General features: G+C 44.9%; 1 protein-coding gene across 2 annotated transcripts in view; it reads right to left on the reverse strand.

Moving 5' to 3' along the window:
- The window catches only part of UBE3D (ubiquitin protein ligase E3D), a 217278-nt gene that overhangs the window by 168212 nt on the left and 24884 nt on the right, over positions 1–24182 (reverse strand). For both annotated transcript variants that reach the window (XM_044289798.1, XM_044289797.1), the window contains exon 3: positions 19835–19925. In XM_044289798.1, the coding sequence (XP_044145733.1) occupies positions 19835–19925 (91 nt within the window). The remainder of the gene's footprint in view (positions 1–19834; positions 19926–24182) is intronic.

Genomic DNA, 24182 nt, shown 5'->3' on the forward strand with positions numbered 1-24182 from the left:
AGGGCAAGTGCTTTATAAAGGTGCCCCAATTCAGATTTTATCTGAGCTCTCTCGCCGCACATTGCTGAAAAGGAAGGCTTTGCGCCCTCTGTTATCTATTCTACAACAACATAGTATTGCTTACACTTGGGGATTCCCCTTCCGCCTACAGGTCCGAGTTGATGGGCGAATGATTTATTTTTCTCATCCTAGAGATGTTCCATCTTTTTCTGCTGCAGTGGGTGTTCCACCTGTAAAGATCTCCGACTGGCCTTCCTTGCCGGACAGCACCAGGATGGACTTAACGCCCAGACCACAGAGGGAACCCCAAACTCCTCGCCGCAACATAAGGAGCCAGGGTCCGAGGGACTCTTATGATGGAATGGACGTTGCTTAGCGGATCTGAGTTGGTTGTCGTTCTTTTTTATAATCACTAGAGGGCGTTTTTGTAGGAATGTTCTCCATGCTCACAATGGAGGGTGACACATTGTCCTCAAACTCAGGGTCGTTTTGCCATATATAGTGTTTCCATTTATAATGTCTATGTTTCTAGGCAACTTTTATATTGGTCCGGCATGCGTTGATCCCGTGGTGGCTCTTCTCCTATGGTTTGGCCCTTGGGCTGGTCCAGTGGGGGGGGGCCCATCTAGGAATCGGCACTAACCGTGGGGAGTCTGGGTCCATGGGACCTTTGGGATGGAAGTGTTACTGCTTAACAGATTAGAGTTGGTGGTTCTTTAGGATTGTTGGGGGGCTTGCTGGAGGAAATACCCTATATGTTCTTGATAGTGGACGACACACTGTCCTCAAACCCAAGTTTGTTATGTTAGGACTACTGCATTTATGCGCATTGTTTATATCTTCAGATAACATTTAACTCAACTCATGCGTACGTGGATCCCGTGGTGGCCCATTCTCTAGGGATCGGCCTCTGGGCTTTTCTGGGTAGATGGGTCATTGTGGAATCAGATATTATTATTTCATGTGCAGATACCCCTCCGGCATCCTAGGTTTGCATTTCTGTCCTTGGCAGTTCTCGGGTATATAGTTATACAGAGGACTGTCTTGACTGGAGCGGAGGTGATTCGAGCGAACCATAAGCGTGGTGTTAATGATTTAGAGTGTTGCTTATGCACGGGCCTCCTCCCCCAGCATGTAGACACTTCGAGGGGTTTGGTCGGATGAGGTAGCCCTGTCAGGTCTAAATCGGGCCTTCTGATTACTAGAGCATACGAATGGTTTCATATGTTCTTCTGGTTTATTATGGTCTTCTGACTGATTAGTTTACAATACGTTCAGCTTTTCATAAGTCTCTTATAGAGTCGGAGCCGGGGGAGCGGCTCTTCTGTCGAAAACTCGTTTCCTATTGGGACACACACAAACCTTATTTGTGTAACACAATTGTCCCAGTATTCTTTAGTAGATCATTATTTCACAAAGTGTTTTTGTGTTCTGCTTCCTATTTTCTCTCTAATAGGTGACATTTCTAACTTCTCTTTCTTTTCCTTCCTTCTTATCTCCCATCTTTTCCTTCCTAACTTTCCTTCTCATTTTTCCTTTCCTTATCTCGATCCACTTTCCTGGTAAGATGAGTACTTTTAAAGTGGCATCCTTAAACGTCCGGGGGTTCAGTACCCCGCAGAAAAGGTCCCAGGTTCTCTTTCATATGCACAAACAAAAGGTCAATGTTTTATTGGTCCAGGAGACTCACTTTAAAGTGGGACATGTGCCGACGCTTAGGAATAAATATTTTTCTCAGTGGTATCATAACCCTAGTTCGGACTCGCGCTCTAGAGGGGTTTCTGTGGCCTTACATAGATCATTTCAGGGAACCATCGTTGATGTTTGCATGGATGGGGAGGGGGCGCTATATCTTTATCAAATTGAAGATCAACTCATCAATATTCACGTTAGTAAACTGGTACTTACCTAATGTAATACAGCTTTCTACTTGCAGATGTTTCCTGAGCAAATTGGAAGACTTTATGGAGGGTCAGGTGATTGTCGGTGGAGATTTCAATTTCACGGCTATAGACTCCTCGGCAAGACAGAACACTACCCCTTGTAGACAACTACGTTCATTACTCACACGCTTTCACTCCCTCCAACTCACAGATGTATGGAGGATTTTGCATCCGCAAGGTAGGGATTACACTTTCTTTTCGCCTCCACATCAGTCATACAGCCGTATTGACTTCTTTCTTGTCAGCCATCATATTTTGGCTTGGAACCCCGAAGCCTCCATTGGGGACATTTTGTTTTCTGACCATGCACCATTTTTTTTGCGGTCCAGTTGCCCAATTCTTTGGCCAAACCATGGAATTGGAGACTAAACAATAATCTCCTGAAGGATGTGGTGTGCATGGCGGACGTGCGAAATGTCATCAATTAATTCTTACAAATTCTCTCCTCCGACCCCACTCCCCTTCCGATCCAATGAGAGGCATTGAAATACGTCCTTAGAGGCACATTCATAAAACATGGCTCCAGATTAAAAAAAGAAAAGGCACTATCGCTTACGAAGTTACTTACTCAAGCTCATGAGCTTGAGACACTACATAAACGGACACTATCTAACGCCACGTTCATGGAACTTCTCAAGGTTAGAGACTCCATTAAAACCCTATTAGATCAGAAATTTTGGAAATACAGTGAATGTGGGAAAATACTTTTTTATGAGTTCTCAAATAAGTGTGGTAGACCCCTAGCTCGCTTATTACATCCGAGAGGCCCGCAAACTTTTATACCATTCATTAAAAATGGAAGTGGCCATAACACCCATAATCCTAAGGACTTAGAGGTCTTTTGGGACTATTATTCTAAGTTATATAACCTTAAAGGCCAGTTCTCTGACATGTCACCAACTTCTTTAGAAAAGCGGATCGAAGACTATATTGCAGAAACTGCTTTACCTACAATTTCCACTTCAGATAGAGATTCACTAGACTCTGACATCACTGAGGGAGAGGTTAGAAATGTTATTAAAAATTCTCCTGCAGGAAAATGCGCAGGCCCCGACCGCTTTACAACAGCCTTTTATAAACAACTAATGGATCTCTTGTCCCCTTTCCTTGCAAGAGTTTTCAACAGAATTGGCCCAGACACTCTATTCACCAGGCAATCGCTAGAAGCTCATATTAGTGTACTACCCAAGCCAGGAAAGGACCATTCCCTCTCCTCGAATTTCCGGCCAATCTCGTTGATCAATATAGATAGCAAACTATACTCTAAAATATGGGGGGATTCATCCCTGGATCCGATGAAAGCTGTAATGGCACCGGACGGGGTTAAAAGCAGAGTGTGCTTGGCGTGCATGCTGTACCTGCGCTCCCTGGACTTTGTGTAGCTGTCATGGCCCATAAAAGGTAGGAACTAGTGTTAGGGACCACTCATTAAGGCGACCTTGACGTGGTGAGTGGCTTATTACGCTTTGGCCAAAATGTACACCAATGCCTTATTCAACATCCAGCATAAAGGCAGGGCAAAGTGCTGGTTGCAGTGTGCGATTGCATTTTGTGTTTTTGCGTTTGTATCTATACTCTAAAATACTCGCGGATAGATTTACCTCTTTAATTCCCAGCATTGTGCATACAGACCAGGTTGGATTTGTCCGTGGGAGAGAAGCGCGAGACAACACGATCAAAACCCTGCTCCTCACAGACATAGCGAGAAATAGTGCCTCCCCCCTCTGTCTACTATCAATTGATGCGGAGAAGGCCTTTGATAGGGTCCATTGGTCTTTTCTTGATCGTACTTTACAACAAATCGGGATTGGCCCCAAATTTTTGAATGGTATTCGTGCATTATATTCAGACCCCACTGCTAAGGTACGAGTCAATGGACTCTTGTCTTCATCCATACCAATTCGGAATGGAACTAGACAGGGATGCCCCATCTCTCCACTGTTATACGAGTTAGTGATGGAACACCTAGCCACAGCCCTCCGTAAAAATTCATCTCGTCATGGCCTTGCAGTTGATGGTAAACAGTACAAGACGGCCTTATATGCCGACGACCTTCTACTGTATATCACTCAGCCACATATTTCCATCCCTTCGATCCTAAAGGAATTTGAACGGTTTGGTCACTTAAGTAATTTTAAAGTCAATTACACCAAATCTGAAATTCTCAATGTAACGGTCCCACACGGCGAATTCGCTAGGTTATTGTCCTCCTTCAAATTCAAACATCAACCATCTGCCATTAAATACCTAGGTATCTATATACCGGCCGATAGTAAACATTTACTGAAACTTAATTATTTTCCTTTACTAGATAGGATACTGAAGGATCTTGAGGCTTTTAATAAAAAAGAGTTATCGTGGTTTGGGCAAATCAACGCATAAAAAATGGACACACTGCCCAAAATTATTATACATATTTCAGACAGTCCCACTTGTTCCACCACACTCCTTTTTAGGAAAGCTAAAACTGCTTTTTCGCGCTTCATATGGGGACGGGGTAGTCCGAGAATAGGTCATTCCATTCTGGTTAGATCAAAACTCCTTGGGGGTGTGGGTCTTCCGGACCTAAAATTATATCATACGGCCACAATACTCACCAGAGTACTAGATTGGAAGCACAATGAAAGCACAAAACAGTGGGTGGGGTTAGAACAGACCTTATGCCCTCTCCCACTCAAACATATTCCGTGGCTATCACCTTTGGACCGCCCTCGGATGCTTAGCCATCACTTATTATTTCAACATACATTCAAAATTTGGGACTCTTTGACCCGCAGGGGGGTGGGCACCAGAAGACTTAGTCCGCTTACCCCCATTCTCCAAAAACCATCATTTCCTGCCGGAATGGGGAAAGACTCATTCTTAGGCTTGAAAATTGCAAATGATCCTCGCTTTTACCACTTGATAGCAGGGAATACATTCCCTTCCCCTTGCTTCCATCTCATCTAAATTCCCAAATACACGGATCTCCTGGCTAGAATATGAACAAATCAAATCCTTTGTTTTGTCCAGGGATGCTCAGTGTTCTTTTGGAGCCACACTCAGAGTTCGAAAAATTGTTCACATTGACTTCTCCACCGACTCATCTCCTTTCACTTCTTTACCAGAATCTTCTTACATGATCTCACGAGGGCCGCCCTAATTTCATTAGAGGTTGAGAATCAGAGTTAGGTATTGTCTTAGGAGAAGCTGACTGGCAAAAAGCATTCTTATACTCTCACAAGCTCTCCATGGCATGTGCCGCTCAAGAAAAGAATTATACGATTTTATCTCTGTGGTATAGATACCCAGTGAGACTCCATTGAATTTTCCCTTCAGTGACGGAGCTTTGCTGGCGCTGTTGTAAGGATAGAGGCACGATGCTTCAAATTTGGTGGGGATGCGACTTAATCCAACCCTTTTGGGACTCAGTATTTGAGGCCTTTAATAAGATCTCACCAAGACAGGTGGATAAGTCTCCTCAAATAGCACTCCTCTCCATCCTGCCGAGCTCAATATCATCTCAAAAGGGGTCCCTCCTTAGATTTTTTATTATGGCCGCTAGAACAGTGATTCCTAGATATTGGCGTTCGACACATGCCCCCACTATGAGGGAAAGGTTCCAAGAAATGCAACAGATTGCTAGGATGGAAGAAATTTCGGCTGACGCAAATGATTTGTCTACTAAATACTGTAAGGTTTGGGCGTGTTGGATAAATGCTTTAGAATCTCCTGATTTTCTTGCTTTGCTGGCTTTATAAAACTTTATTAAGTATATGGTGTACTTAACGGTATGGCTCTCTTCGAATGCTCGAGACCCATAATGTAATCAACTCACCATCCTCCACCCTTTTCCTCCCCCTTTTTCCCCCTCCCCTTTCACTCTTGCCTTTCTCCTTCCTTTTCTTTTCTTTCCTTCTCCGCCTTTAGCTTTATAAACTATGGATCTAAGGCCAAGTGGGTTTATGGATTGTTTTTGGGATACATGAAAACTGACTTGTCATATGTTTTTTCTGTGAACCCATATTGTACCTTCATGTCTCAGAATTGTTCTGCTGCTATAAAGGGCGCCTAGTGTGTAGGCGTTTCTTTTGCTGTAACGTACTTCATATATTTTTCAAAATAATAAAATATGATTAAACATAAAATAAAAGCCATGATTTAGTAGTTTAGATTACTGCATCTTACCTTTCTCAAACCAACACCTGGATCTGAATGATTTGGTAGTGAAAAATGTAGTATAGCCAATTGTATCTGTAATGTGATAACTACTGTTTATTCTGTTCCTTATTTCTCTGTCCACCACAGTAACATCATGCATGGACACACATGCTCAGTTCCATCCTTCAACTGTCAACCAGATTTTCTTTTAGAAGCTGGTTGACACTGAAAGAGCTGTAGCAGGAAGGACACAACTAGGGATGAGCGAATCGACTTCAGAGGTTTTTATATGGAGCATGAAGTCGTACCCCTACATTACATCATGCATGTAATGCAAATAACATCATATCAGGATTAGAGTTGAGCGAACACCTGGATGTTCGGGTTCGAGAAGTTCGGCCGAACTTCCCGAAAATGTTCGGGTTCGGGATCCGAACTTCGTCCCGAACCCGAACCCCATTGAAGTCAATAGGGACCCGAACTTTTCTGCACTAAAACGGCTGTAAAACAGCCCAGGAAAGGGCTAGAGGGCTGCAAAAGGCAGCAACATGTAGGTAAATCCCCTGCAAACAAATGTGGATAGGGAAATGAATTAAAATAAAAATTAAATAAATAAAAATTAACCAAAATCAATTGGAGAGAGGTCCCATAGCAGAGAATCTTGCTTACCGTCACCCACCACTGGAACAGTCCATTCTCAGATATTTAGGCCCCGGCACCCAGGCAGAGGAGAGAGGTCCCGTAACAGACAATCTGGCTTCATGTCAGCAGAGAATCAGTCTTCATGTCATAGCAGAGAATCAGGCTTCACGTCACCCACCACTGCAACAGTCCATTTTCATAAATTTAGGCCCAGCACCCAGGCAGAGGAGAGAGGTCCCGTAACAGACAATCTGGCTTCATGTCAGCAGAGAATTAGTCTGCATGTCATAGCAGAGAATCAGGCTTGACGTCAGCTACCAATGCAACAGTCCATTGTCAGATATTTAGGCCCAGCACCCAGGCAGAGGAGAGAGGTCCTGTAACAGAGGATCTGGCTTCATGTCAGCAGAGAATCAGTCTTCATATCATAGCAGAGAATCAGGCTTCACGTCACCCACCACTGCAACAGTCCATTTTCATAAATTTAGGCCCAGCACCCAGGCAGAGGAGAGAGGTCCCGTAACAGAGGATCTGGCTTCATGTCAGCAGAGAATCAGTCTTCACGTCACCCACCACTGCAACAGTCCATTTTCATAAATTTAGGCCCAGCACCCAGGCAGAGGAGAGAGGTCCCGTAACAGAGGATCTGGCTTCATGTCAGCAGAGAATCAGTCTGCATGTCATAGCAGAAAATCAGGCTTCACGTCAGCCACCACTGCAACAGTCCATTGTCATAAATTTAGGCCCAGCACCCAGGCAGAGGAGAGAGGTCCCGTAACAGAGGATCTGGCTTCATGTCAGCAGAGAATTAGTCTGCATGTCATAGCAGAGAATCAGGCTTCATGTCTTCAACATTGGAACAGTCCATTGGCATATATTTAGGCCCTGGCACCCAGACAGAGGAGAGGTTCATTCAACTTTGGGTAGCCTCGCAATATAATGGTAAAATGAAAATAAAAATAGGATTGAATGAGGAAGTGCCCTGGAGTCCAATAATATATGGTTAAGGGGAGGTAGTTAATGTCTAATCTGGACAAGGGACGTACAGGTCCTGTGGGATCCATGCCTGGTTCATTTTTATGAACGTCAGCTTGTCCACATTGGCTGTAGACAGGCGGCTGCGTTTGTCTGTAATGACGCCCCCTGCCGTGCTGAATACACGTTCAGACAAAACGCTGGCCGCCGGGCAGGCCAGCACCTCCAAGGCATAAAAGGCTAGCTCTGGCCACGTGGACAATTTAGAGACCCAGAAGTTGAATGGGGCTGAACCATCAGTCAGTACGTGGAGGGGTGTGCACATGTACTGTTCCACCATGTTAGTGAAATGTTGCCTCCTGCTAACACGTTGCGTATCAGGTGGTGGTGCAGTTAGCTGTGGCGTGTTGACAAAAGTTTTCCACATCTCTGCCATGCTAACCCTGCCATCAGAGGAGCTGGCCTTGACACAGCTGCCTTGGCGACCTCTTGCTCCTCCTCTGCCTTGGCCTTGGGCTTCCACTTGCTCCCCTGTGACATTTGGGAATCCTCTCAGTAGCGCGTGCGCTTGTACTCGCGCAACGTGCGCTTGTACTCGCGCATCTTCCTATCACGCTCCAGTGCAGGAAGTAAGGTGGGCACATTGTCTTTGTAGCGTGGATCCAGCAGGGTGGCAACCCAGTAGTCCGCACAGGTTAAAATGTGGGCAACTCTGCTGTCGTTGCGCAGGCACTGCAGCATGTAGTCGCTCATGTGTGCCAGGCTGCCCAGGGGTAAGGACAAGCTGTCCTCTGTGGGAGGCGTATCGTCATCGTCCTGCCTTTCCCCCCAGCCACGCACCAGTGATGGACCCGAGCTGCGTTGGGTGCCACCCCGCTGTGACCATGCTTCATCCTCATCCTCCTCCACCTCCTCCTCATCCTCGTCCTCCAGTAGTGGGCTCTGGCTGGCCACATTTGTACCTGGCCTCTGCTGTTGCCAAAAACCTCCCTCTGAGTCACTTCGAAGAGACTAGCCTGAAAGTGCTAAAAATGACCCCTCTTCCTCCTCCTCCTCCTCCTCCACCTCCTGGGCCACCTCCTCTTCCATCATCGCCCTAAGTGTTTTCTCAAGGAGACATAGAAGTGGTATTGTAACGCTGATAACGGCGTCATCGCCACTGGCCATGTTGGTGGAGTACTCGAAACAGCGCAACAGGGCACACAGGTCTCGCATGGAGGCCCAGTCATTGGTGGTGAAGTGGTGCTGTTCTGTAGTGCGACTGACCCGTGCGTGCTGCAGCTGAAACTCCACTATGGCCTGCTGCTGCTCGCACAGTCTGTCCAGCATGTGCAAGGTGGAGTTCCACCTGGTGGGCACGTCGCATATGAGGCGGTGAGCGGGAAGGCCGAAGTTACGCTGTAGCGCAGACAGGCGAGCAGCAGCAGGATGTGAACGCCGGAAGCGCGAACAGACGGCCCGCACTTTATGCAGCAGCTCTGACATGTCGGGGTAGTTGTGAATGAACTTCTGCACCACCAAATTCAGCACATGCGCCAAGCAAGGGATGTGCGTCAAATTGGCTAGTCCCAGAGCTGCAACGAGATTTCGCCCATTATCACACACCACCAGGCCGGGCTTGAGGCTCACCGGCAGCAACCACTCGTCGGTCTGTTGTTCTATACCCCGCCACAACTCCTGTGCGGTGTGGGGCCTGTCCCCCAAACATATGAGTTTCAGAATGGCCTGCTGACGTTTACCCCGGGCTGTGCTGAAGTTGGTGGTGAAGGTGTGTGGCTGACTGGATGAGCAGGTGGAAGAAGAGGAGGAGGAAGCCGAGAAGGAGGAGGTGGCAACAGGAGGCAAAGAATGTTGCCCTGCGATCCTTGGCGGCGGAAGGACGTGCGCCAAACAGCTCTCCGCCTGGGGCCCAGCTGCCACTACATTTACCCAGTGTGCAGTTAGGGAGATATAGCGTCCCTGGCCGTGCTTACTGGTCCACGTATCTGTGGTTAGGTGGACCTTGCTACAGATGGCGTTGCGCAGTGCACACTTGATTTTATCGGATACTTGGTTGTGCAGGGAAGGCACGGCTCTCTTGGAGAAGTAGTGGCGGCTGGGAACAACATACTGTGGGACAGCAAGCGACATGAGCTGTTTGAAGCTGTCTGTGTCCACCAGCCTAAATGACAGCATTTCATAGGCCAGTAGTTTAGAAATGCTGGCATTCAGGGCCAGGGATCGAGGGTGGCTAGGTGGGAATTTACGCTTTCTCTCAAATGTTTGTGAGATGGAGAGCTGAACGCTGGCGTGTGACATGGTTGAGACGCTTGGTGACGGAGGTGGTGGTGGTGGTGTTGGTGGTACATCCCCTGTTTGCTGGGCGGCAGGTGCCAACGTTCCTCCAGAGGCGGAGGAAGAGGCCGAGGCGGCAGCAGCAGAAGAGGCCGAGGCGGCAGCAGCAGAAGAGGTAGCAGGGGGAGCCTGAGTGACTTCCTTGGTTTTAAGGTGTTTACTCCACTGCAGTTCATGCTTTGCATGCAGGTGCCTGGTCATGCAGGTTGTGCTCAGGTTCAGAACGTTAATGCCTCGCTTCAGGCTCTGATGGCACAGCGTGCAAACCACTCGGGTCTTGTCGTCAGCACATTGTTTGAAGAAGTGCCATGCCAGGGAACTCCTTGAAGCTGCCTTTGGGGTGCTCGGTCCCAGATGGCGGCGGTCAGTAGCAGGCGGAGTCTCTTGGCGGCGGGTGTTCTGCTTTTGCCCACTGCTCCCTCTTTTGCTACGCTGTTGGCTCGGTCTCACCACTGCCTCTTCCTCCAAACTGTGAAAGTCAGTGGCACGACCTTCATTCCATGTGGGGTCTAGGACCTCATCGTCCCCTGCATCGTCTTCCACCCAGTCTTGATCCCTGACCTCCTGTTCAGTCTGCACACTGCAGAAAGACGCAGTAGTTGGCACCTGTGTTTCGTCATCATCAGAGACATGCTGAGGTGGTATTCCCATGTCCTCATCATCAGGAAACATAAGTGGTTGCGCGTCAGTGCAGTCTATGTCTTCCACCGCTGGGGAAGGGCTAGGTGGATGCCCTTGGGAAACCCTGCCAGCAGAGTCTTCAAACAGCATAAGAGACTGCTGCATAACTTGAGGCTCAGACAGTTTCCCTGATATGCATGGGGGTGATGTGACAGACTGATGGGGTTGGTTTTCAGGCACCATCTGTGCGCTTTCTGCAGAAGACTGGGTGGGAGATAATGTGAACGTGCTGGATCCACTGTCGGCCACCCAATTGACTAATGCCTGTACCTGCTCAGGCCTTACCATCCTTAGAACGGCATTGGGCCCCACCATATATCGCTGTAAATTCTGGCGGCTACTGGGACCTGAGGTAGTTGGTACACTAGGACGTGTGGATGTGGCAGAACGGCCACGTCCTCTCCCAGCACCAGAGGGTCCACTAACACCACCACGACCATGTCCACGTCCGCGTCCCTTACTAGATGTTTTCCTCATTGTTATGGTTCACCACAACAACAAAAATATTATTTGGCCCAATGTATTGTATTCAAATTCAGCGGGATATAAATTTGAGGCCTAGTATTTAGGCGCTGGGTGACCGGTATGGATTTAGTGACAGAATTAGACTTGGAAATGCACAGTAGCGTGTGTGTGAAGTTATTCTGAATGACCCTATGTGCACCTTGAATATTATATACCCTTTTAGGGATAGATTTCAAATAGCTCTGATATAGCAGAAACCACTAAATTATGAAATTGCTAAATTGGGAATTGTATTTCAACCCTGAACAAAAAATGTGCTTTAACGGACACTAAATAACTTGCCCAGCCACAACAGTACAGCGGTAACGACAGATTTAGCGGGATATAAATTTGAGGCCTAGTATTTAGGCGCTGGGTGACCGGTATGGATTTAGTGACAGAATTAGACTGGGATATGGCCAAAAAATAACCACACTATTGCTGGTTAAATGCACTTGGTGTCACAGCTTGACCAACCACACTACTGAGGGTTAAATGCACTTGGTGACGGGCGCAGCTTGCCCCTGATGTAGTATATGGCCAAAAAATGAACAGACTATTGCTGGTTAAATGCACTTGGTGTGACAGCTTCACCCTGATGTAGGCTTTAGCCAAAAAACAACCACACCATTGAGGGTTAAATGCACTTGGTGACAGGCGCAGCTTGCCCCTGATGTAGTATATGGCCAAAAAATGAACAGACTATTGCTGGTTAAATGCACTTGGTGTGACAGCTTGACCAACCACACTACTGAGGGTTAAATGCACTTGGTGACGGGCGCAGCTTGCCCCTGATGTAGTATATGGCCAAAAAATGAACAGACTATTGCTGGTTAAATGCACTTGGTGTGACAGCTTGACCAACCACACTACTGAGGGTTAAATGCACTTGGTGACGGGCGCAGCTTGCCCCTGATGTAGTATATGGCCAAAAAATGAACAGACTATTGCTGGTTAAATGCACTTGGTGTGACAGCTTGACCAACCACACTACTGAGGGTTAAATGCACTTGGTGACGGGCGCAGCTTGCCCCTGATGTAGTATATGGCCAAAAAATGAACAGACTATTGCTGGTTAAATGCACTTGGTGTGACAGCTTGACCAACCACACTACTGAGGGTTAAATGCACTTGGTGACGGGCGCAGCTTGCCCCTGATGTAGTATATGGCCAAAAAATGAACAGACTATTGCTGGTTAAATGCACTTGGTGTGACAGCTTGACCAACCACACTACTGAGGGTTAAATGCACTTGGTGACGGGCGCAGCTTGCCCCTGATGTAGTATATGGCCAAAAAATTAACAGACTATTGCTGGTTAAATGCACTTGGTGTGACAGCTTCACCCTGATGTAGCCTTTAGCCAAAAAACAACCACACCATTGAGGGTTAAATGCACTTGGTGACAGGCGCAGCTTGCCCCTGATGTAGTATATGGCCAAAAAATAAACAGACTATTGCTGGTTAAATGCACTTGGTGTGACAGCTTCACCCTGATGTAGGCTTTAGCCAAAAAACAACCACACCATTGAGGGTTAAATGCACTTGGTCGCAGCTTGGATGCACTTGGTCGCAGCACCGCACAAGACACAAAATGGCCGCCGATCACCCCAGAAAAAAGTGACTGACAAACGGTCTGGGCAGCCTAAAAACAGTGAGCAATTGAATTTCAGCAGCTCAATGATGCACAGCTGCAGATCGATCGATTAATCAAGTCCTTTGGAGGAGTTAATCTGCCTAATCTCGCCCTACTGTCGCAGCCGCAACCTCTCCCTATGCTGATCAGAGCAGAGTGACTCCAGCTATGTGACTCCAGCTTAAATAGAGGCTGGGTCACATGGTGCTCTGGCCAATCACAGCCATGCCAATAGTAGGCATGGCTGTGACGGCCTCTTGGGGCAAGTAGTATGACGCTTGTTGATTGGCTGCTTTGCAGCCTTTCAAAAAGCGCCAAGAAAGCGTCACAAAAGCGCCAAGAAAGCGACGAACACCGAACCAGAACCCGGACTTTAACGAAAATGTCCGGGTTCGGGTCCGTGTCACGGACACCCCAAAATTCGGTACGAACCCGAACTATACAGTTCGAGTTCGCTCATCCCTAATCAGGATGGCTTTGTGAGGGATCGGTCATGCCAAACTAATTTAATCCGTTTCTATGAGGAGGTAAGTTCTAGACTTGACAGCGGCGAATCAATGGATGTCGTGTATCTGGACTTCTCCAAAGCATTTGACACTGTACCACATAAAAGGTTAGTATATTAAATGAGAATGCTCGGACTGGGAGAAAACGTCTGTAAGTGGGTAAGTAACTGGCTGAGTGATAGAAAACAGAGGGTGGTTATTAACGGTACACACTCAGATTGGGTCACTGTCACTAGTGGGGTACCTCAGGGGTCAGTATTGGGCCCTATTCTCTTCTATATATTTATTAATGATCTTGTAGAAGGCTTGCATAGTAAACTGTGTAAAGTAATGAACACTGAAGAGAACAGTATACTACTACAGAGGGATCTGGATAGATTGGAGGCTTGGGCAGATAAGTGACAGATGAGGTTTAACACTGACATGGAAAAGGATCTAGGAATTTTAATAAACAGCAAACTAAGCTGCAAAAACCAGTGTCAGGCAGCTGCTGCCAAGGCCAATAAGATAATGGGTTGCATCAGAAGGGGCATAGATGCCTGTGATGAGAACATAGTCCTACCACTTTACAAATCACTAGTCAGACCACACATGGAGTACTGTGTACAGTTCTGGGCTTCTGTGAACACGGCAGACATAGCAGAGCTGGAGAGGGTCCAGAGGAGGGCAACTAAAGTAATAACTGGAATGGGGCAACTACAGTACCCTGAAAGATTATCAAAATTAGGGTTATTCACTTTAGAAAAAAGACGACTGAGGGGAGATCTAATTACTATGTATAAATATATCAGGGGTCAGTACAGAGATCTCTCCCATCATCTATTTATCCCCAGGACGGTGACTGTGACGAGGGGACATCCTCTGCGTCTGGAGGAAAGAAGGTTTGTACACAAACATAGAAGAGGATTCTTTACGGTAAGAGCAGTGAGACTATGGAACTCTCTGCCTGAGGAGGTGGTGATGGTGAGTACAGTAAAGGAATTCAAGAGGGGCCTGGATGTATTTCTGGAGCGTAATAATATTACAGGCTATAGCTACTAGAGAGGGGTCGTTGATCCAGGGAGTTATTCTGATTGCCTGATTGGAGTCGGGGAGGAATTTTTTATTCCCCTAAAGTGAGGAAAATTGGCTTCTACCTCACAGTTTTTTTTTTTGCCTTCCTCTGGATCAACTTGCAGGATGACAGGCCGAACTAGATGGACAGGTGTCTTTTTTCGGCCTTATGTACTATGCTACTATGTTATTACACCAATTGCTGTGCAAAATTTATTTCAAGCTGGCAGCTGAGGGGGCGCGTCCTTTTTCAAAGTGGAACGAAACCAGAGTTCGGGAAATGTTTTTTTTACAGTACAAATTAATTTATTAATCTCACGAGACTTTGCGCAATAACTTCGGAGCCAATACATTCTGATACTGTATGGAGCTCCTGCTCCGTACAGTATAAGAACAAAGTTTTATGCGAAACATCCAAAGTAGATTCGCTCATCCCTAGACACAACCTTAGGGTCCATTCACACGTCCGTTTTTTCTTTCCTGATCTGTTCCGTTTTTTGCGGAACAGATCTGGACCAGATCTGGACCCATTCATTTTCAATGGGTCCTGAAAAAAAAAATAATAATCGGACAGCACAATGTGTTCCGTTCCGCATGTCCGAAAAAATATAAAACATGTCCTATTCTTTTCCGCAAAAATCGGATCCTGGTACAATACAAAGTCAATGGATCCGCAAAAAACGGAAGACATTCGTATGTCATCCGTTTTATGCGGATTCCGTTCCTGGAAATTAAATCCTGCAAACAGAAACTTTTTTTTTTTCAATTTTTTTTCAAAGAAATCCAAACAACTTTATTTGCTTATTGAAATTTATACATGTTTCCGTTTTTTGCGGATCCGCAAAAAACGGATGACATACGAAAACATTTTCAGGAACAACGGATCCGCAAAAAACGGACCGAAATTCGGGATATAGAAAAATACTGACGTGTGAATGTAGCCTTAGGCCTCGTTCACACTTCAGTGTTTGGTCAGTGATTTCCATCAGTGATTTGTGAGCCAAAACCAGAAGAGAAGCCTCAACAGACATAACGTATAAGGGAAAGATCTGCTCCTGTTCTGTGTTTAGAGCCGGACCTGGTTTTGGGTCACAAATCACTGATGGAAATCACTGACCGAACACTGACGTGTGAATGAGGCATTAAGCTGTGATAGGGAGAGCGGCAGCCGAAATGACACGGCCTTTGAAGAAGGACACGCCCCCTCTTGCACAGCAATTGGTGTAATGTAGGAGGTACGACTTCATGCTCCATAAAATGTATAGAAACTACTTTAACCAATTTTATTTAGTTGTTTTACATAAAATAAAATAAAAAAGATATATATGTATACCGGTATTATCTGTGGAATATCCCACACTGATAAACTTAGAGAGGCATACTGAAGTTGTTTGAGTTTTCTATCATATAGGATAATTTTGCGCTCTCTGCGTATCTGATTGGTAACAGCTATAAACAGTGGAGTACACCAAAACTTTTTTTATTGCATTTTACTATGTTCTGCCTCAAGACTTAAAGGGGCTATCCAGGTTCAGAGCTGAACCCAGACATATTCACATCTTCACCCCCCCAATGACTGGTCAAGGTCATTTTAAGTGTATTAATCAAAATCTATAGTTTTAAGGGTTCTTTAATTTATATTCATATTGTTTTGTTCAAAAATAGGACTCATTTATCGACTGTTCATCTGTATGCTGCTTTGTCGTTCACTCATAGTGCAGCATAAACTTGTTTTAAAGGGATTATCCCATGATTAATGTAAAAATGAAAATCACATCATATAGTACACGGCGATTTCTTTCTAACAAAGCTAGAACCAGCCCTGTACCTCACATGTATCCAGAGATCTCCCCATTCATTGCTCTGCTAGATTTATATCAAGCTGACAGCTCAAGGGGAGTGTCTTTTCTGCTGCCAGCTAAGGAGGCGTGTCCGTGCTCTCCCTATCACAGCTCAGGAGGCAGCTGAAGGCTGAAACTGAGCATGTGCGGCCATCTCAGTGAGCAGGACAAAGAAATAAGAGAAAGAACAAAGCAGGTGGCGCTATACAGATCTATTTTATTGAATCACTCAGTGGCTATGCTAAATTTTTAATTACATGCAATTACAAAAGTGTTCAGATCTAAGTGCTGGTTTGAAAACTGCAGAATATTTTTTGTGGGACAACCCCTTTACGGTCATTACAGTGAGGCCTATATACTAGTGCTTTTCTGGCATACTCCCCCACTTTTTGACACCTATTTTCCACAGTTGCCGTAATAAAAAGGGAGGCATGACTTTCAAGGTGTACTGTGACCTGCAAGGGATCCAGTTTCCTCATGCACCATATTGGGGATCATGGTGAATCCCACATTGTAATTACACGCTGCTTCCTTGTGGCCCATTTTCAACAAGTCCTAAAATCCATATCAGATTCTTTACGCTGCATGTGAATGGGGCACTAAAATACCTCATTTATTTGCATTTGCTACAGAACACAGTCTGACATTAGGTATTGGCTTTATATTCTCTACTTGCCATTCAGTAAGCAGACAATATCACACAGGCAATGACAAAAGATGAGGAATTAAATCGATGGTACTACGGATGCAGAAAAAGCAGCACACCGGGATTAGGATGCAACGCTCACCCTCGTTCTTGCGGTCTTCGTCTGTGGGCTATGAATTGTGGGCTTGAATTAGCAGAACAGATTCCTTATTCATTTCCATCCGAATATCACCCGAGCACAACATCTGTCAGTACCTACACCCCCCGACCGTCTTTAATCAAAACGCAACCCAAATGTTACAAGGCAAGGCAGGCTCCCTCAGTAATGGCAATGAAGTGATGATTCAATTACTCCCACACTGGTCATAAATCAACGTATCTGAAGAAGTTTTACAAACTGGATTACATTTAAATTATCGGTGCAAGCAGCAGAACTGACAATGACGAAGCCAAGCCAGACGTACCAGCTGCTCTACTGCTTTCTGGTTTCACTCAGCCCTGACATCAACATCAACCATCCTTTAACACTGTCCACGGCCACAATAACAAGGGCATGCAAAACCACCGCACAGATGTGTCCTACATGTTTACCGACTAGAACAATGGTCAAATGTAGTGCGACCGTACAGTAAGCTCTAAATCACCTCTCAGTACACAGGGTGGCTATATCCAAAGCAGTACGACTCTAGTAAAGGAGAAAGTAACTACATATAGCTCGGGCGCCCCAATCCTGCAATATAAGCTACCCTTTAAAGGGAACCCGTCATCATGAAATGTAGTGCAATCTACACAGAGCAGGAGGAGCTGAGCAGATTGATATATAGTTTTGTAAGGAAAAAAAAGGAGTCAGTAAAACGTGTAATTTACACATTGAAACCTCTGCTCTTTCTATGCTTAGGAGTCATGTGGGCGGAGCTACTCAGTGATTGACAGCTAACTCTAAAAGTCTGTCAATCCCTGATGGGACCGTTCACAACTCCTTAGCAGAAAATGAGCATAGGTAAATGCTGAATCTTTTCCTATAAAACCATATATCAATCTGCTCAGCTCCTCCTGCTCTACAACATGGTGGTTTCAGACTGCAGTGCATTTTGTGGTAATAGGTTCTCTTTAGCCATGCATTTATTTCATACGCCAAAACAATAGCTATTCAAGGGTCACCTATAATAGTCATATCTTACTTGTGTGACCAGAGAAGAGTCATATTTTCAAGCTCTGACTCATCTCAGGTTAATTTGCATACATATCAAATCGTTGTTTTTTTACACAATAAAAGCACACAGAGCTATAGGGACTGGGTATTGCGGATGTGCTAGTGACAATCTAGCAACCCATGTCCTCAGCTCTATACACAAAATCCAGGTGACAGGTTCCCTTTAATGTCGGAGATGTCTTGCACACATCATTCTAATTGAGAAAACCAGTCAGATGACTAGAGAAATGTCTTCAGCTTATTATTCCGTTTTATTCTTCTTCTCCCCCCCCCCCCCCCCCCCCTTTTTCTATACGCTACTCCTTCTACAGTTTTGGGGTTACAAACGCAAAACTTTCCACACTTCTTTGACCTATAGTAAGGTAAGTTACTTTCTGCTTTAATAAGCGGTGAGGCGAGGGTATTTTTGAGGGACACTTTCCCATACCCTGTAGGGACGAGTACCACTGACCGTCCGTACACCCTCCAAACTACAAGGAAGGAATACTTATCCTGAAGTAAAACCTTTTGACTTCATAAGCCCCCCATTATAGGGACAGGTTCCGTATGGGGTCGCCCCTGTCGGGGCAGGTGCTCTGTGTCGTTGAGGCAGGTCTATGAGGGTAGCCCCCAACCACCTATACAGGGAGGGCTCTAGACTAGGGAACAATAGGAGTGTCCATACTGCCATACCCACAGAAGCATAAGTCACCAGTGTCCGATTATTATACCAGGTCACTGACGCCTCCCACTGTCGGTTGGTCGTGTGTCTACAGGACGGGGTAAGATCTATCCATTACTATCCTACCACGGCCCCAGATAGTGGCAATATATGTGTGTGTATATATATATATATATATATATATATATATATATGTATGTATGTATGTTTTTTTGTTTCGTCCCACTGCAACCACCTATGCTTTTAGCGATTTATTAGTAAAAGTTACATTTTATATACTCAGTCCACAAGTGGAAACAAGTTAATTAGAGGTGTGACGTATATCACTGCACATATACACCGGGTGCATAGAGGTATCTTTTGTATGTACATTCTTACAATGGCAGGGTCTTCAAACTTGGTATATTCGGTCAATGGGTGACTGGAATTCAAATTTAAAAAGTGGGCGGAGCAAAAAAAAAAAAAAAAAACAACAGCCAATCAGATTTTTTTTATTGATTAAAAAAATGGGAAAAACAAAAAATGCTGCCATTCACATATTATTGATGTCAAGGACATCAAATATCACAAATTTGGTTATTGGCTGTTTCCATTTCAAAGTTAGAAAAAGTGGGTGGAGCCACCAACAACCATTTAAATTTCTCTCATTGATTTCCAATAGAGTGCTACTCCTCCCACAGTTTTGGGAGTACAATTTTGAAACTTTGCACACTTCTTCGGCCCATAGGCGTGGAGGTTGCTTGTGGTTTGTTAAGCAATCCCACCCTCCGTGCCCCTGGGGCTCTAGCGTTTTCAAGCCAACATCCTGTGGTTTCTTTAGAAACGACACCATCTAGTTACTATTGATATGTACATACCTTCACAGACTTCCATTTACATTCCCATTTGAATAAATCATTTCTGCCAGATAATTCATTTAATGTTGTTTTTTTTGCACATAACTTGTCTTTTACGTTTTCCTATCTACCTAAGAGTTTACTTGGAGATAATAACATGTAGAAGGCACATTTAATTGAGTGAGAAAAATGAGAAACAGACACAAGTTTCCACAATGGCTTACTGTTGCTGGAGAAGCACAGCTCCACAGGACTGGCAGTAAAATGTGACTTTCTCTTCCGTTTTCAGGAGTTCTTTAACAGTTGGGGTAAATTCTGTAAAACATATGAAATGTAATATGAACATATGTATTAAAGACAAAGTATGAAACTGGACACAAACTGAAGTAACAACAGTTTGGAGAAACAGAGATGGTATAGCGTCTGGGCATGTTATTTTAGGACACTGCTTCAGCACAGTCCAGGTCTTTAGGACACCAAGCTTGTACAGTGGGTGAAAGTGCTAAAATATTACAACAACATAAAGTGGTTGTCACAACTGGAGAATCCCTTCTGAAACGTAAGCTGCCCTGATAGCTGTTGGTACGGCCGCATTGTCACTCACTAGTAGTGCTCTCTAAGAAAAGCATACAGATTCCCAAATGTAAAGAGGTCTGCCGTAGCGACAATACTGCGCATGCTTGAGAACGAGGGCGTGTACCCCGAAACATCGCTGCTGAGAGTCCTGACAGCTGACTCTTCACATTTTCTCCGTCTCATGGACTACATGAACCGATAAGCATTACTGCAATAGCATTGCATTTTTTCTTATGCACCTTCTATTGGCTTTTCATGAAATATTGCCGACTTTAAGAATGTGCTATATGTTATGAAATACAAATACAATTGGATTTAGTGGATTGGCCTGTGTCGTCTGTGTCCGATAGGGAAATTCTCTGTCAGGGTAAAGACAATGATAGTCCCAAAATCATGTCAGCGCCGTTTTCAGTCTTACTCCCGCTGCACTAAGGGTGCTGGGGCTATGTGTACTGATGGCTTTCCAATTTTAACTAAAAAGTGACATCCGCAGTCCACAAGAATCTACGAAGTTGCATGCAAGCACTTCACTGTACGGTGGGGATCTCACATCCATATATACCGTATAAAGATTATAAATTATATTTTTTCTTTGCACATGTAATAAATACAATTATTCTGTAGGATTTATATTTTTTGCACTTTGGACGATCACATGCAAGGAGCACTTTCACAATGCACTATGGGCATTTTGTTTTTTAAATATAATTTTATATGTCACATATGTAATAATAATTTAAATAAGGGGGATGAATTTACTATGGCAGGTTTTTGATATACATAGAGTTAACGCACTTTTTTTATATACCGTATATTCATATTTATTGGTGTTCCTGTGAGTTCCACTTTGAAACGCGGTCTGCATTGCATGGAGGTATGGTATCTAACAAATCAGTATGATACATGGTAGTTTTTGTATTTTATCTATATGTAGTTTGTTAAGCTTGTATTGTATGTTTACCATCCTTGTGCGTTCTACCCGGGATGTATTTCCTTCAACGTATGTAGCACTCGTAAGTGGAGATGTCTGGATAGGCTGGATCACTATGGTGTTTCCGGTGTGTCCAGAGGCATAGGAGCGGCGTTCTTTGAGAGATATAGGCAATTGGTTACCACTGATCCCGTTTCCAGCTGCCACCGATAATTACCATATACAAACCGGATTCCAAAAAAGTTGGGACACTATACAAATCGTGAATAAAAACTGAATGCAATGATGTGGAGGTGCCAACTTCTAATATTTTATTCAGAATAGAACATAAATCACGGAACAAAAGTTTAAACTGAGAAAATGTACCATTTTAAGGGAAAAATATGTTGAATCAGAATTTTATGGTGTCAACAAATCCCCAAAAAGTTGGGACAAGGCCATTTTCTCCACTGTGTGGCATCTCCCCTTCTTCTTACAACACTCAACAGACGTCTGGGGTCCGAGGAGACCAGTTTCTCAAGTTTAGAAATAGGAATGCTCTCCCATTCTTGTCTAATACAGGCCTCTAACTGTTCAATCGTCTTGGGCCTTCTTTGTTGCACCTTCCTCTTTATGATGCGCCAAATGTTCTCTATAGGTGAAAGATCTGGGCTGCAGACTGGCCATTTCAGTACCCGGATCCTTCTCCTACGCAGCCATTATGTTGTGATTGATGATGAATGTGGTCTGGCATTATCTTGTTGAAAAATGTGGGTCTTCCCTGAAAGAGATGACGTCTGGATGGGAGCATATGTTGTTCTAGAACCTGAATATATTTTTCTGCATTGATGGTGCCTTTCCAGACATGCAAGCTGCCCATGCCACACGAACTTATGCAACCCCATACCATCAGAGATGCAGGCTTCTGAACTGAGCGTTGATAACAACTTGGGTTGTCCTTGTCCTCTTTGGTCCGGATGACACGGTGTCCCAGATTTCCAAAAAAGAACTTTGAATCGTGACTCATCTGACCACAGAACAGTCTTCCATTTTGCCACACTCCATTTTAAATGATCCCTGGCCCAGTGAAAACGCCTGAGCTTGTGGATCTTGCTTAGAAATGGCTTCTTCTTTGCACTGTAGAGTTTCAGCTGGCAACGGCGGATGGCACGGTGGATTGTGTTCACTGACAATGGTTTCTGGAAGTATTCCTGAGCCCATTCTGTGATTTCCTTTACAGTAGCATTCCTGTTTGTGGTGCAGTGTCGTTTAAGGGCCCGGAGATCACGGGCATCCAGTATGGTTTTACGGCCTTGACCCTTACGCACAGAGATTGTTCCAGATTCTCTGAATCTTCGGATGATGCTATGCACAGTTGATGATGATAGATGCAAAGTCTTTGCAATTTTTCGCTGGGTAACACCTTTCTGATACTGCTCCAATATCTTTCTGCGCAACATTGTGGTAATTGGTGATCCTCTACCCATCTTGGCATCTGAGAGACACTGCCACTCTGAGAAGCTCTTTTTATACCCAATCATGTTGCCAATTGACCTAATTAGTGTTAATTGGTCTTCCAGCTCTTCGTTATGCTCAAATTTACTTTTTCCAGCCTCTTATTGCTACTTGACCCAACTTTTTTAGGATTTGTTGACACCGTGAAATTTTGAATCAACGTATTTTTCCTTTAAAATGATACATTTACTCGGATTAAACGTTTGATCTGTCATCTACGTTTTAACTGTTATCGGTATCGACAGCGCTCTCAGTGTTCCCTCTGCAGCACAGGGGAGAAGGAAGCAGTGTCTCCCTCCCCCCTGTGCTGCTGCCACCGCTGCCACCAATGGGAGGACAGGGAACAAGAGGAGGGGAGAGGCTGTGGCCACTGCGCCACCAATGAAGATAAGTCTCTCATTCATTCATATACAGGAGGCGGGAGCTGCAGGATCACATAGCCGGCTCCCGACCTCTATGAGCAGTAGCTGCGATCTACGGTAGTTAACCCCTCAGGTGCCGCGGATCGCAGCTACCGCTCATGGAGGTCGGGAGCCGGCTATGTGATTCTGCAGCCAGCTCCCGCCTCCTGTATATGAATGAGATTTATTTTCATTGGTGGCGCAGTGCGCCCGCGGCCCTCCATCCCAGTATTAACAACATTGGTGGCGCAGTGCGCCCGCGGCCCCCCACCCCAGTATTAACTAACAACATTGGTGGCGCAGTGCGCCCGCGGCCCCCCACCCCAGTATTAACTAACAACATTGGTGGCGCGGTGCCCCCCCCAGTATTAATTATTGGTAGCAGTGGCCACAGGATCCCCTTTCCCCTCCTCCTCCGATCGGAGTCCCAGCAGTGTAAGACTGGGGCTCCGATCGGTTACCATGGCAGCCAGGACGCTACTGAAGCCCTGGCTGCCATAGTAAGCTCCATGCTGTTGTGTGCACAAAGCACAGAGAAGCAGGGACAGTGTGAAGTCCTATTCACCCTAATAGAGCTCTATCAGGGTGAATAGGACAAGGGTTCTAGTCCCTAAGGGGGCTAAAAGTTAGTAAAAAAAAACAACAAAATATTAAGTATAAATGAAAAAGAAAGATTTACAAAAAAAAAATACACATTAACAATAAACATTCATTTTCAGCAGGAATATCTATTTTTTTTTTTCCAAAAATGAAAATTCACATAATATCGGTATAAATTATCGGCTATCGGCCTAAAAGTTCACAAATTATCGGTATCGGACCTAAAAAATCTATATCGGTTGATCCCTAAATAAAATATTGACATGTGCCATCTCCACATAATTGCATTCAGTTTTTATTCACGATTTGTTCAGTGTCCCAACTTTTTGGGAATCCGGTTTGTATTTGCACCACAAGTACCTGCACATTATACCATAGAAGAAGCCACGGCGAAACACGTATTGGAGTGTGAAGGTCTGTCTGGTCTGTATGGATACCATACTAGTTGTAATATAAATGCATACCTATTTTTTGTTATTTCTTGCGCGTTATCCATACTAGCCATCATTCATTAATGCGATACCATCTTTCAGTAGTCTGCATAGGCTAGGTTGGTTTTTGTAATATATC

The sequence above is a fragment of the Bufo gargarizans genome, chromosome 4 (assembly GCF_014858855.1).
Source record: "Bufo gargarizans isolate SCDJY-AF-19 chromosome 4, ASM1485885v1, whole genome shotgun sequence".
In the NCBI taxonomy this organism is placed as follows: domain Eukaryota; kingdom Metazoa; phylum Chordata; class Amphibia; order Anura; family Bufonidae; genus Bufo; species Bufo gargarizans.